Source organism: Monodelphis domestica, chromosome 7, assembly GCF_027887165.1.
Source record: "Monodelphis domestica isolate mMonDom1 chromosome 7, mMonDom1.pri, whole genome shotgun sequence".
Classification (NCBI taxonomy): Eukaryota; Metazoa; Chordata; class Mammalia; order Didelphimorphia; family Didelphidae; genus Monodelphis; species Monodelphis domestica.
In genome coordinates this window covers 14,281,617-14,295,896 of record NC_077233.1, presented here as the reverse complement: position 1 = coordinate 14,295,896, position 14,280 = coordinate 14,281,617, and the positions used below count along the sequence as shown (strand labels likewise).

The 14,280-nt window shown below is 43.7% G+C and overlaps 1 protein-coding gene across 1 annotated transcript in view; it reads left to right on the top strand.

The window, feature by feature from the left end:
• Positions 1-14,280, top strand: part of LOC107649503 (procyclic form-specific polypeptide B-alpha-like) — a 130,382-nt gene that overhangs the window by 101,454 nt on the left and 14,648 nt on the right. The window contains exons 2-3 of the mRNA XM_056806261.1: positions 3,144-3,230; positions 3,383-3,507. Of these exons, the coding sequence (XP_056662239.1) occupies positions 3,144-3,230; positions 3,383-3,507 (212 nt within the window). The remainder of the gene's footprint in view (positions 1-3,143; positions 3,231-3,382; positions 3,508-14,280) is intronic.

Genomic DNA, 14,280 nt, shown 5'->3' with positions numbered 1-14,280 from the left:
TTCTCCCATCCAATCAGCTGCTGGGGCCCGTCAGTTTTGTCTCTGAGCTATCTCCTCTTCTTTCTCTCAAGGAGGACCCTCTACACCAGTCTTTATTGCCACTTGCTTGGGCCTTCTTAGAGGCCTTCTCCTTTCTCGGGTAGATGCTGCCTCCTCCAAGAACACTGTCTTCATTGGATTGGCGATGACCATACTGCTCGTAACTGATAGAGCTCTTTGGCTGAAAACTGCATAATGAGGTTCTCCTCCAGGGTACACTTCAGTGGCTTTAAAAAAGAGCCCTCACCTTCCCCCTTAGAATCAATACTATGTACTGGTTCCAAGGCAGAAGAGTTATGCAGTGGGGGGTTAAGTGACTTGCCCAGGGTCACACGGCTAGGACGTGTCTGAAGCCAGACTTGAACCCAAGACCTTCTGTCTCTAGGCCTGGCTCTTAATCCACCACCTAGCGGCCCTCACTTCGGTGGGTTTTTATGATTCCCTGGCGCATTCTCCCCACCCAGGAAATCTTGGTTCTTTGTTATGTGACGCCATCTAGCATGCTATCACCCACTTCCCCTGTCAAGCACACAGTTTACAAGGCTCAAAGAAGGAACAGTGCAAGTCAAAGAATACAAATGGTACTTAAACCAGGACTCTTGGACAATAGCAACAACTACCTCTTGAAGGCCTGTAGAGCTTCCATCACCGGCAGTCATGGTGAGTGTAGACTCCAAGCAGCACTTCTTGTTTCCCGTGTAGTTCTTGGGTGTTGTCTTCTGCTCTTGGATCTCTCCTCACCGGTAGTCTCTTCTGTGGTTCTTCTAGCCATCTGCTTCCTTTATAGTTTATAGCTCTGCCTGAATGATCTCTATCACACCATGGATGGCAGAATCACTGATCACATTATTGCCAACACAGTCTTCTACTGTCCCGTGTTGCCTGGCTCTGCCCATAGTCCTTCAGCAGATGGTGTCATCCTTTTCTGTGCCTCTAGCGGAGCAGTGAGAGGCGATCAGCATCATTTATCAAGTGCCTCGTGTGTGTGTGTGTGTGTGAGAGTATGTGTACATGTGTGTGAGTGTGTGAGAGTGTGTGAGTATGTGAGATTGTATGTATGTGTGTGTACATGTGTGTGAGTGTGTGTATGTGTGAGTGTGTGAGATTGTGTGAGAGAGTGTGAGTGTGTGAGATTGTGAGTGTGTGTATGTGAGTGTGTGTGAGATTGTATGTGAGATTGTGTGAGTGTGTGTATATATGTGGGTGTGTGTATGTGTGAGATTGTGTGTGAGTGTGTGTGAGTGTGTGAGATTGTGTGAGTGTGTGTGTGAGTGTGCGTGTGTTACACTCTAGGGAGTCAGAGGAAGGGCACATCTGTGACCCTTGGTCTCAAGGAGCTCATATTCTTATACGAGAGACAACCTGTAAATAATGGTAAATGTGAGCCATATCCAGAGGCAACAGAAGTCGACGTCCCTCATGGAGGGCTGATCCTGGAGCTGCGTGGGAGTATTCCAGAGCTCCTTCTCTTAGCTAAAGTGCTTGGACGCCCAGATCCACATGAGGCCGTCGCCCCAGGAGTGCCATTTGGTGTGTCCTCCTTGCGTTAGGATCCCCTCTGACGCTGACCTCGGATCATGCCCAGAAGAAGGAGACGGCTCGAGTGACAAACATCTCCATCCTGACATCAGGCTGGGTCGGAGGGCCTCCCAAGGCCGAGAGCCTTTCGCCTCCAACCCTGGGGGAGCCCTTCTTTTGATATCTTCTCCTGCCAGGGGTCCAGAGTCTATACAGAGCTTCTTAGTTCATTCAGTCAATGAATGAACGAATGAATGAAATCTTGAAATGAACACTGACAGTCTAGCTATGTGCCAAGTACTCTGCTAAAATCTGGGGAGAAACACATGAAAGCAATCCAGGATCTCCCTCCAAGGACGTGGCATTCCCTGAATGATCAATTCAGTGGGATTAGTCAACTACCTGGGGCCCACAGCATCCCACAGCACCCAGGGGAGAGGGCTGGACCCAGGGAGGTAGAAGCAAGCCCTGGGCTGGCATTATTCCAGACCAGGAGAAGACGAGTGCGTCCTTCCTGGTCTGTGTATAACCTCGATGTGGTCTCGCTCCCTCTCTCTCATGGTGTAACCCGGAGGACAGGCTCTATGAGGACGAGGACCGTGTCGGGCCTCATCCACACTCTCCATCTCTTCCAGGGCTCGGCATGGTACCCGGACCTGGCAGGGGTTTAGCGAATCCTTGTTTTCTTTGCGTTTGACTGGAGTGGGGGCGGGGGGGGGGCGGGGTGGTCCATGGCCTGGCTTGGAAAATCTGTAGGGTGGGAATAAGCTGGAGGAGGATCCAGTGGCAACCTGGAGGGGGAGCCCAGGCTCAGGAAAGCCGATTGATTTGGAAAGGGAGAAACTAGATGTGGAATACCATTAGCATGACGCCAATTTTATTTCAAGTTAATGGAAAATCTGCAAATCAACTTCAGCTCATTTTCCCCTCCAGAAATTTTTAGGTATATTTTAGGAATACAATTGATCTTGCTTAAGGAATGATGCATTTTTTTAAAAGCTGTTCAGACACTTAGCATGGTTGCTGCCACCTAGGCAGCCACAGAGCCTGGACCTGGGCCTTCGTGGATACGGGGAACTCCTAGATGAGGAAACTTCCCCTCCTCCTGCTGGCCCATCACTCTCTCTGTAACTCAGAGCTGCAGAGCCCTGCCTAGAGTACTGACAATGTAAGGGACCAGAGGCAAGACTTGAACTCAGGTCTTTCCAGCTCCAAGATGACTGGTGATAACCAAGTATGACCTTGGCTTTGTCAACATCTAACGTAACTCTAGGCACTCCATGGCACCTGCTTCCGCTGCCTTCATGGCCATTGGAAAAGCTGTTCTCATCTGCCCATTGCCCCAGGTGGGCTCGTCAGGTGCCTGGGGCAGGCACTCCTCATTCTCCAGCTGGTGGGAGGCTTGTTGATTCTGACATTTGGTTGACGTCTGGGCGATGTCAACCTAAGCATGTCCTTGGCGGGGGGAGAGAGAGAACTTCTGCACCACATGCATCCTGTGTTCCGTGTGTTCTTGTTGTTGTTCATATCGTTATTGCCCCCAAGCAGCTGACTGGACATCTTTGCTTTTGCTTGATTTCTGCTAGGATCTGCAGCAGAGGCCAGGGAGGAAGCCATGGAGGAATGGAGCTCGCCTGGAGAAGTCCTGGAAAACCCAGACACAGGAGAACTAGGTAAAGCTGACTTGGGGAATAGATGCCAGGCCTTCCCTTCCCGTCAAGGAGCTGAAAGTGCATCGTGTTAGCCATTATTGTGGTCATGTAATCTGGGACAAGGAGCAAACGGTCCATCTTCCAGCATTTATTGAGCACCTGTTGTGTTCTAGGCCTTGGGGCAGGTGCTGAGATGCCAGCACACTACCCAGGGGGCTTACATGGTTCTAGAAAGAGCCTGTGCCAGAGCAGCAAATTCCAGGATCAAGAGAAGGTTATCGTCATCGGGAAAGGCCTTGTGCAGAGAGTGGCATGGGAGCTGCACCCATATATTTCCTTCTTTGTTTCTTCTCTCTTTCTGTCTTTCTTTCCCCTTGGCTTCTGTCTTGGAATTGCCATCAAGTATCCGTTCCAAGATGGAAAAGTGGTAAAAGCTGGGCAATGGGGGTTAAGTGACTTGTCCAGGGTCACACAGCTAGTAAGTGTCTGAGGCCAGATTTAAACCCAGGACTTCCTGTCTCTAGACCTGGCTCTTTATCCATTGAGTCACGCAGCTATCCCTCCCAGCCTTATATTTTTGCCAGCATTATCTCCCTTTGACTTATCTAGTATCTGTCAGGGCACCTAGGTGGTACAGTGGATCAAGTGCCAAGCTTGGAGTCAGGAAGGTCCATTTCCCTGAGTTCCCTTTTACTGGCTGCATGACCCTAGACAAGTCACTTAACCCTGTTTGCCTCGGTTTCCTTATTTGTAAAATCTGGAGAAGGAAATGGCAAATTACTTCAGTATGTCTACCAAGAAAACCCAGATGGGGTCATGAAGCATTGGAAACAATGGAACAATAACAACCACATTTGGTGACACTGGCTTGCGTTTGGAGCCGAATACTCGGATTCTTTCTCCTCCTAGATTTCCTTCACTGGCTAACATAAGTTCAGGAATCCCTTCAGACCAGAGGCAGAATTGGGTATTCATGCAGGCTAAGATGCACCCTGGAAGCTCCCTCAGCTGCCCTCCAGACACAACAAAAACAATCCCGTGTCAAAAGAATAAAGCCAACTGTCTGCCCCAGGGGGTTCTCACAAGGGCCCTTTGTTGGATGCTTTGTGTTCAGAATCCATGTCGCCAAATGTACCTGCAAGAATTTGTCACAATGAGAAGTCTCTGGAGGCAGCTGACAAGAGCATCTCCGAATTAAGTCATTAAGCCTCCCACCTGCTGCCATCTATAACCGTGGCCTTTTGTCATGGTAATGGGCTGGGTTTTCAGCTGGGGCATTCAGCAGCCTGCGATCCACAGCTGGAAAGGGGTACTTTAGGATGATGACATCTTGGCTCCATCATTGGTGCCGCGTCTCTGCGGAGGCTTCTCCCACAAAAGATTTTTATAACTTGGGACTATTATTTAGAACTGCCGCCATGGTAGTCTTTCATCTGCTTCTTCAGACGGCTTGATCATACTATCGAGAGGTGTCTGAGCCTGATATGATGGAAGGTATTGGTCTTGAAGTCAAAGGGTGTGTGTTCGAATCCTAGCTTGCTTAGGATCTTGATCAAATGACGTCACTTCTATGTTCCCTCATTTGTAAGATGTGTAATATTTATAGTTGAAAGATGGGGGGATTGAAAAAACAGGGGATATGGAAGGTTTGTAGCAGGAATGGAGGAGTTGAAGGGAGAAAGGGAATATGGCTGCTGGTGAGGCAAAGGAGAGAGATGCCCCCTGCCGAGAGGCTATTTTTGAACAAAATGGGGTGTCCGAGAAATGAGCCACTTATGATAGCCTGCGGGGATGTCTTCTCACTGGATTGCTGCTGAAGTTGCCCTAGAGCAGGTAAACATGGACCCTCCTGAGGGACAAGTCTTTCCCCAGAATTTGGTCGCCCAGCAGGGGTCCAATAAGGAACGTTTATAATTGGATGACTGAACTGAAGTTCAGCTCCCTCTATGCCCCAGAAAAGATAGTCCACTTATCTGACTGCGATTTTAAAATAAGATAAATTTTAATAACCAGTTCGTATTGGAGAGGGAAAAGGGATGTCTCTAAATAAGGATGGAGTCTTTCTCAGCTTTGGAGCTGAGGCCAGGCCTCAAAGGCTGGTGGAGGGTTTCTCTTATTCCTGTCTACACTATCTCTGTGCTAGTTTTCTTAATTTCAAAATCTTAGCAGTAGACAGCAAGCAACAAGAAAAGTTCTGACCTTCAGAGCTGGTTGGACCTATTTCTTCAGGCTGAAGAAAGTAGAGACACTTTTATCCAGACTGCGAAGGAAAGCTCCTCCACTTCCCACTCCAGGCAGGAAGTGCTAGTCACAAGACCAACTGCCCCTCCCAGTTGCCCCTTCCCCCACCAACTGTCAGTCTTGTCACTTTCTTTCTCTAATATTCCCACTGTTGCTTGTTCTAACACAGTGGCAGAAAGTCCAGAACTTGTTTTTGTTTCCTTTTCACAGATGATGGGTTTATACATGGTGACTTCTAAGGTCCCTTTCAACTCTCAGTCTATGTTTTTATAGTCTTCTGCTGGGTATCATCGAAGTGATTGAACCATAATCTTTAGATACAAGAATTAAATGGGGATACTTAGTAATAATCATCTCTGATCTTTGTGTAATTATCCAGTAGTCAAGATGATCAAGTCATGGTTTAGGGAGGGAAGCTGGGGAATTTCAGATGAAGGTACTGAGAAATATTGTGATTTGCATGTTTCTTTGGTGGTGTAGGTAAAGTTCCCGTGAGGTAAAAGATCCGACATCTGCTCTAGGTCTTTTTTGGTCTTATGGTTCTCAGAAAAATCTTGCCTCCCTCAAATCAGATTTCTCATTAATATATGAGAGAGAGGTTGCTAACAAGGAAATGGAGTGATCCCACTGAGAAGATTAGGGATAGAGGATGGTTTGGAGTCATCACATGTGAGTTCATTTCCTGACTCTGATGCCTACTACTTGTGTGGCCTTGGACAAGTTACTTGTGATCAAAAATCAAGATGTTGAACTAAATGATTGCTTAAGTTTTTTTTTCCAGCTCTAAATATATGATCTGTGACTCTGATCTGGAGAGATAGTCACTGATAGGAGATATGACTGACTTTTATAAAGATACCAGTGGAATGGACATCCTTTATCTGGACCTTTTCAATAAATTCCAGAACTCAGGGGGCAGCTGGGTAGCTTACTGGATGGAGAGCCAGGACTAGAGATGGGAGATCCTAGGTTCAAATCTGGCCTCAGACATTTCCCAGCTGTGTGACCCTGGATAAGTCACTTAATCCCCATTGCCTAGCCCTTAGCCCCTCTTCTGCCTTGGAACCAATACACAGTATTGATTCCAAGACAGAAGATAAGGGTTAAAAAAATAAACTCCAGAACTCAATTAGAGGCAATCCTCTGAAAATTGAAGGTAGTTTTTAAAAGATGGACTGGGCAAGGACCTGTTTGTAGAAAAATATTTATAGCAGCTCTTTGTGGTAGCAACAAATTGGAAAACAAGGGGATGCCCCTCGATTGGGGAATGGCTGAACCAACTATGTGTATGATGGTGATGGAATACTATTGTGCTATAAGGAATGATGAATTGATGGATTTCTATAAGAACTGGAAAGAGCTACATGGACTGATGCTCAGTGAAATAAGCAGAACCAGGTGAACATTATACACAGAGACTGTAACATTATGGTACGATCAAATGTAATTGACTTTATTACTAATAGCAAAGCAATGATCCAGGACAATCTTGAGGGACTTAGGAGAAAGAACGCCATCCACATCCAGAGAAAGAACTGTGGGAGCGGAAACACAGAAGAAAACATGTGACTTATCACTTGTTTATATGAGTATGTGATCTGAGGTTTTGGTTTTAAAGGATTGTTCATTTGCAAAAATGAATAATATGAAAAAGGGTTCAAGTGATAATATATATGTGTATACATATGTATGTATGTATAATCCAGTGGAATTGCTTCTCAACTCTGGGAGGAGGGAAGGATGAGGAGAGGGAGAAAATGTGAATCATGTAAACATGGAAAAAATAAAAGTAATGGAAGTATTCATTAAACCAACAGGCATGGCTTAGGGAAGAGATGAGGTCTTAGAATGAGGAGAACTTGGTCTGAATGATGCCATCTTATTAGCTGTATGATCAAGAGAAGGCCACTTACCTCCCTGCACATCAGTTTTCTCATCTCTACAATGGGTACAAGAATACTTGACCTCCTTACTTCACAGACTTGTATTGATAGCCTTTGCCACTTTAGAAAGTGTTGCATAAATATGAGCTATTATTTTTGATAAACAGGAAACGTTCTACCATGTTGAGGTCATACAGGCTCAAATAGAAGTAGGTTCAGGAAGGATTCAGATAATTAATGTATCAAGCAATTTACTAACAAGCATTTATCATAGGCCTATTATATACCAGGAACTGTGCTGGGTGTTGGAGTTTCAAAGTAAAAAATGTGTAATAGTCTCTGCCCTCAAAAAGATGACATTCTAGAGATTAAGGGTAAATGGAATATATGATCAACAATCTTCCTTCCACATTCGTATGGTCTCCTGAATTTGAACCAAACTCTGACAAGGAATCCTAAGATTCCTGGAACTTCTTTTGAAGCCCTTCTGGGAGAGGTCCCACTCTCTTTTGAGGCAGCCTATTCTACTTTTGGGCAATTCTTGGAATTCTGCCCTTTAAGGTTGAGAAAAGGCCAACCCTTTCCCCACATGATATCCCTTAGTCATGCCAGACATTTTAAAAATAGTTAAAGTTGGCCAAAGATTTCCTTGTGCAGATACTTAGACATTTTCTTGGTCTCCTTTCTCTTTAGGATAATTTTTGCTTGTATCTTCAAAGAATACTAGAGAGTTTCCATTTCTTTTGGACTGGCTTGTTCTAAAAATCTGACGCTGTTGAATCTCATTTATCCTTTCTCCAAACCAGGGTTCTTCATCTTTTTGTATCATTGACCCTTTGGCATTTTAGTGAAATCTAGGATCTCTTTTAAGGAAAAAAGTTTCTATATACATAAAAATACATAGGATTATAAAGGAAGCAAATGATATTGAAGTGCAGTTATGAAGATTATACATTTTCTAATGTTCTTGAACCTCAGGTTAATTACACCTGTTCTAAATGCTTTAAAATTTTACTCTCCTCCAAATCTAGTTGGCATGCCAGATCATGCTGGTTCATCTTTCCTTTCCCATCATAGATTGTATGATGGAGCTGTCACGCCCATCCCATGATTCCTTTCGTTTCTGTTTCAGCATCCCATTGTTGGCCACATTCGGATACAGAATTGTTTTTTCACATGTCACTTCTGTCTGTCTAAAAATGAAATTATAATACATTTTGACTTGCCTTATTCAACTGCTCTACTTTTGAGAGATGCACAGAGACAGAGAGAACAGAGAGACAGAGTTTCAACAGCTGTCTGTAGAATCGATTATATCTATATCATGTCTCCATCCCGGTTGTGTGACTCCTCCCCATCCAATTCCATTTCTATTTCCTCTTGCTGAGATGGTGTATAGTATACCTCCAGAGTAACTTCACTTCTATTTCTCTTCCTTTCTGTTCAGTTTTATGAAAATGCTCCCCACACCATGCTTCCCATTTTGGGTCTATGGATTTCCTCATGGGATCTTACCTTCTTAAAATATAATAATCTCTCACTGCCTTTTAATTTATTAATTCCTTTTAAATTCAGAACTGTGTATATACTCTTCCGGAGCCATATGAAGTCCTTTCCTATTAGACTCCATGACACCTACAAAGTCTAGTTTTCCCTTTGGAATGAGCATCTCTGGTTTATCTACCTTATGAGACGTCTGCTATACATTTGTGCCCAGGCATCCCACTCTGTTGATGTGATCATTTCATTTTTGATTTGATACAAATTTCACTCTTGCTCCTGTCAGCTGGTATTTTCTTGGTGGCTTTTCATGTCGGTCCATATGGGAACTACCTTCACTAGCAATCTCTGAGTAATTCTCTTTTGGAAATATTTGATTTCCAATGAGAGGACGTTGTATTGGTAGCCTAACCTTCTCTTAAAGTATGTCAGCAAATAAATGATCCCTTAATCAAGTTAGGCAGCTACAACTAGGTTATTTGGTCTCTTCAGTTCAACATTTTCAACGTGCTCATTTATATTCTAAATTGTATAGCTTTTGTGTACATTTTTTACTGCACCTCACGATAGCATAGGGATTACATCATTTTTATTTGCTGTTATATTCTATACTTTAGTCAAAATAAACAATTTGTTATTCCCCAAATTTGGCATTCTATCTCCTACATCCATTAGGTTCTTTCTCATACCCATAATACATTATCTCATGTTTTCCTTTGTATTTTATGTATTTTATTTTACACATTTATAGAAGGGATCTATAGACTTCATGAGCTTGCCAAAGGGATCCATGCCATAAAAAGTTAAGACCTCTTGCGCTGGAGGCTATGGTCCAGAGCAGTGATGGTGAGCCTTTTAGAGACCTTAGAGACCGAGTGCCCAAACTGCAATCCTCACACCACATTTGAGCCACCCCCCACATTACCCCAGACAGGAGAGGGAGGAAGTACTCTCATTGGGCTGTTGGGCATCAGGATAGGTCATGTGAGAAATGTACTCAGGTGCCTGTGGAGAGAGGGAAGGGAGCAGTTCCCTCTAGCATGCTCCGGCATGCGTACCATAGGCTTGCCAACTTGGGTCTAGACGTTGTAGCTAATCCTAAAGATACCAAAAGGATGACATGTCAGGGGACTATAAATTGTAGCTTTTGCATCTTTAGAAAGTCTAGGACTCAGAATGACTCAGGGAAACTTCCATCTATGTTCTATGTATATAGTATATATGGATGTAATACCCTATTAAAAATTTTATAGAATTTATAAAATTAGAATAATTAGTTGGTGTAAGCATCGGGACAACAAAATGGGCCCTGATGCCTAACTTATTTTAAAACAAATGTTATGAGTTTAATCAGAGTTGCTCCAAACATGTTATTAGGAAAATTCCTCATATCTAGGCAGAGGTTGAGTTCTCTGTCTCTAGAACCTCTCCCATCTTTACAGTTGAGTCAAAATTCAAGTTACTGGCAATGTTTGGGCAACAAACACTTATATTGATTATAATTGTATTATGTTATATTTGAGTTACATCATATTATATTATAATCATAGCTAGATGGGCACTGGGATGGGGGGAAGTTGGAGAAAAAAGCTGACTTTTCTTGTGACTTCCCTGAATTTTTTTTTTTAATAGACTGGTGGCATCATCCAGGTCTTTCATCCCAAGATACCCTCAAAGATTTGATATCTACCTTTTTGAGATCTCCCTTCTCTGCCATAGTCCAGTCATATCTTTTCTTTCTCTGGGGCTGCTAGTGCTTGACTTAGCTCTATATGACCCCACTTTCTGATCGCCACTTCCAGACCCTCCAAATCTCAACATGGTTCTAAGACAGCTTTTTCCTTATAACCAAAGATTTCATCCGATAACTTTGAATGAAGGGGGGAGAGGGTATAGCTCTGTTCTTATATGTTTCTGATTGAATCAAGAAGAATTTTACCTACCAAAGTAATTACTTTGAAGTGAGGTTTGGATGATCAACGAAGCCCCACCCTTTCATGAGTATCTTATTTTCCTTATTAGGATATGAATTCTTTGAAGTCAGCAACTGTTTTTGCTTTTTAAAAAAGTGTCCAGGTCTCAGCTCAGTGACTGGCATGTACTTGTAATAAATACGTACAACTTGTAATCAATGTTTATTGATTGATATTAGCTAGGATTATTCAGGGTCAGAAATTGGTCCATTTCTTATTCCTTTTATATCTGTGTCTTAACATAGCACTTTCCCTCCTTATCTCCGGGCCTAAAATGACTGTTTATATTTTGTATTTACTTCATTGAATACGTTCTGTATGTAGAATTGCTTGGGGGCCGCGACTATTTGATTTTTGTCTCTATATCCCAAGCACCAGATAAACCAGGCCAGGCATGTCTCTGGTTTACTTTCTGTAGCAGTCCCAAAGGGGCGGAGAGAGCCTTTTCCTATGTCCTCAGGGTATACTGGGCTGATTTAGACCAGAAGAGAACTCAACATCTTATTATGGTGCTCATTGGATGCTTGAGTATACCAAGGAGACCACCTGAGTTTTCTCTGGCCAGTGTGGAATGCTGGTTGAGATTTAGTTTCAGAGTTCCTAAGGATCTAACTATTATTTACTAGCTGTGTGACCCTGGACAAGTCACTTTACCCTGTTGGCCTCAGTTTCCTCTTCTGGAAAATGAGCTGGAGAAGGAAATGGCAAACCACTCTAGTATCTCTGATAAGAAAGCCCCAAGTGGGGTCATAAAGATAAAAAATGACTGAAAATGATTGAAGTCAGAGTACATAACATAGTTCTCTACCCCATCAGAGGACTTGGGTTTGAATCCTGCCTCTTTCTATGGTGAACTACTCCAGTATCTTTGCCAAGTAAACACTAAATGGGGTCACCAAGAGTCCAGAATAACATCCTAAGCACATGGCACAGTAGATTGAGAATTTGGGACTTGAGATCTGCTCTGATGTGTGTTTTCTGCATGATCCTAAGCCAGTCACTGTCAGTGCCCCAGGGGACTCTCTAAGACTCTAAGTTATAGGTGAATTATGATGGTAGAAGGACTTTCCATACAAGGATGAAGACCCAGGTCTGGAGGACAACAAATAATAGCAACAAGAACACAGCTGAATCCTTTCAAAGAAGGGAGAATTTAGGACTAGAACCAATTGCAGGAGCAGCTGGATGACTCAGTGGTTTGAAAGTCAGGCCTAGTGATGGAAGGTCTTGGGTTTAAATTTGGCCTTAGATACTTCCTAGCTGTGTGACCCTGGGCAAGTCATTTAACTCCCGTTGCCTAGTTCTTACAGCCATTCTGTCTTGGAACCAATATGCAGTATTGTTTCTAAGACAGAAGGTAAGGTTTAGGAAACAGAAATCTCTGAGTGAATGCCCAAAGATGCTAGTCACTGGAGGATTGAATGGGGGACTGTGTGAAGCTCTTTACTCAGTTAAATGGTACTTTAACACGTGCAGAGTTTGATATCCATCTTCTCATTAGGTCTCCTAATAGCCTCATGTTATGAATATATATACACACCCCTGGATAGATGATAGGTTTTGCTGTTGTTCAGGCTTGTCTGACTCTTCGTGACCCCGTTTGGGGTTTTCATGGTAGACATACTGGAATGGTTGGCCATTTCCTTCTCTGGTTCATTTTATTGTAATAATTAAAAAATAATAATATTATTTATTTTAATTATATTATAGATGAGGAAACTGAGGCAGCCAGGGTTAAGTGACTTGACCAGGGTCACACAGTAAGTGCCTGAGGCCAGATTTGAACTGAAGGTGAGTCTCCTTGATTCTGAGCCCAGTGCTCCTTCTGCTGTGCTATTTAGCTGCCTCTATTAGACATATAGATAAAGAAATTGAAACCAGAGTTGAGTATCTAAGTCTTCTAACTCCAGGAAAAGCTCACACATCCACTCCTGTCCTCAGGGTTCTGGATAATCTGGATTCTCCTCCTGAGTCTCTCTGGGGCTAGCCTGTCTCTCCCTATCCCTAGGGCTCCCCATCCTGGCCCAGTGCTACATTTTACAACTATGATGGAGACAGTATGACAAGCATAAAGATCTCTGGCTGGAAGGAAGGAGTCCTGGGTTCATATCCCAGCTCTGTTATTCATGAACTGTCCAGCTTTAGGCATGATGCCTCAGTTTCCCCTACTTGTAAAATGGGAGTATTTTCACAACCTATTTTATGGGGTTAATATAAAAGAATTAGGTAAGAGACCAAAGAACCCCCTAAGTATGAACTGAGGTCCTACCAAGTCCTCCCTTGGGTTATTTCTGGTCCTACAAAATAAAAAGATGAGTTTGTGGGGAAATAAGGGCTGACTAGTCAGGCCTTCACATATCATAACTGATAATAATTTGTACATCTATTGTGCTCTTTAAGGTTCTTGAAGCACCTTTGATCCTGCTATACAATACAAAGTACTAATATTATCTCCATTTTAGAGATGGAAAAACGAGACTGAGGAGGTTAAATGAGCCATCCAGAGTCATATAACTATTGAAAGTCTCGTAGGCAGGAGGGGAAACTGGGTTTCCCCAACTTGAAAGGCACACACTCTATCTACTACACCGTCCTGTCTCTCGAAGGCTAAAATGCAGCCATCTCCAGACTGTCATTCCAGGCAATCTTTTTTTGGGGTGAGTGGGGTGGGGTGGGGGGTTCTTAATGTTTTTGTTGTGTATTGTGAACTCCAAGTTGGCAGATCCCCTGAAATCTATTCACAGACTCCGGGCTTAGCACCTCTGCCCCAGAGGAACTTCAGTTAAGTCAAGGCAGGCGATGAACTTTCCCTAAATTCTCAAAGCAAAGTCAGTCTAAAGCAAATGCCTGCCATGACACAAGAGGTTTAGGGGGAGTCGTTAGTGGAGTCCAAGTCTGAATCCTGGACTCACGGGGTTGGAAGGGACACCAGGAGTCATTTTGCCTCGCCCTGACCTTCAGCAGGAATCCCCTCTACCATATTGTAGACCGTTGGATCTCTGGGTGTCAAAACTCAGAGAAGTTTGGAACGTTGTTTCCCATTCCCGAGACGCCAATGATGCCGCAGGCTTTAGGCACCCAGCATGCCCTGCTGCTCCTGTTGTAAGGATCTGAGGAGGCTGGGCATGGCACCCCTGGCATCCTCTGCAAAGCAAGGAAACCTCACAGGTAGCTGTGAGGTTCAGATGATGTCAATGTTGTGACTACTTTGCAAACATTAAAGGGCTGCATAAATGTGAGTGGATATTCTTAAGGCAGCGAGATGGTGCGTGCAGTAGATTGAGTGCTGGCCGCGGAGTCACAAAGACCCGATTTTGAATCCTGCCTCCAATGTCTATGTCTGTATGTCCCTGGGGCAAGTCACTACATTTCACCTACTTCAGTGTCCTTGTCTGTAAAATGGGATGATGTTGATGAAATCCACCTTTCAGGGTAGGCTCAAGTGAGATAACACGTGGACTCTGTTTTGGGACC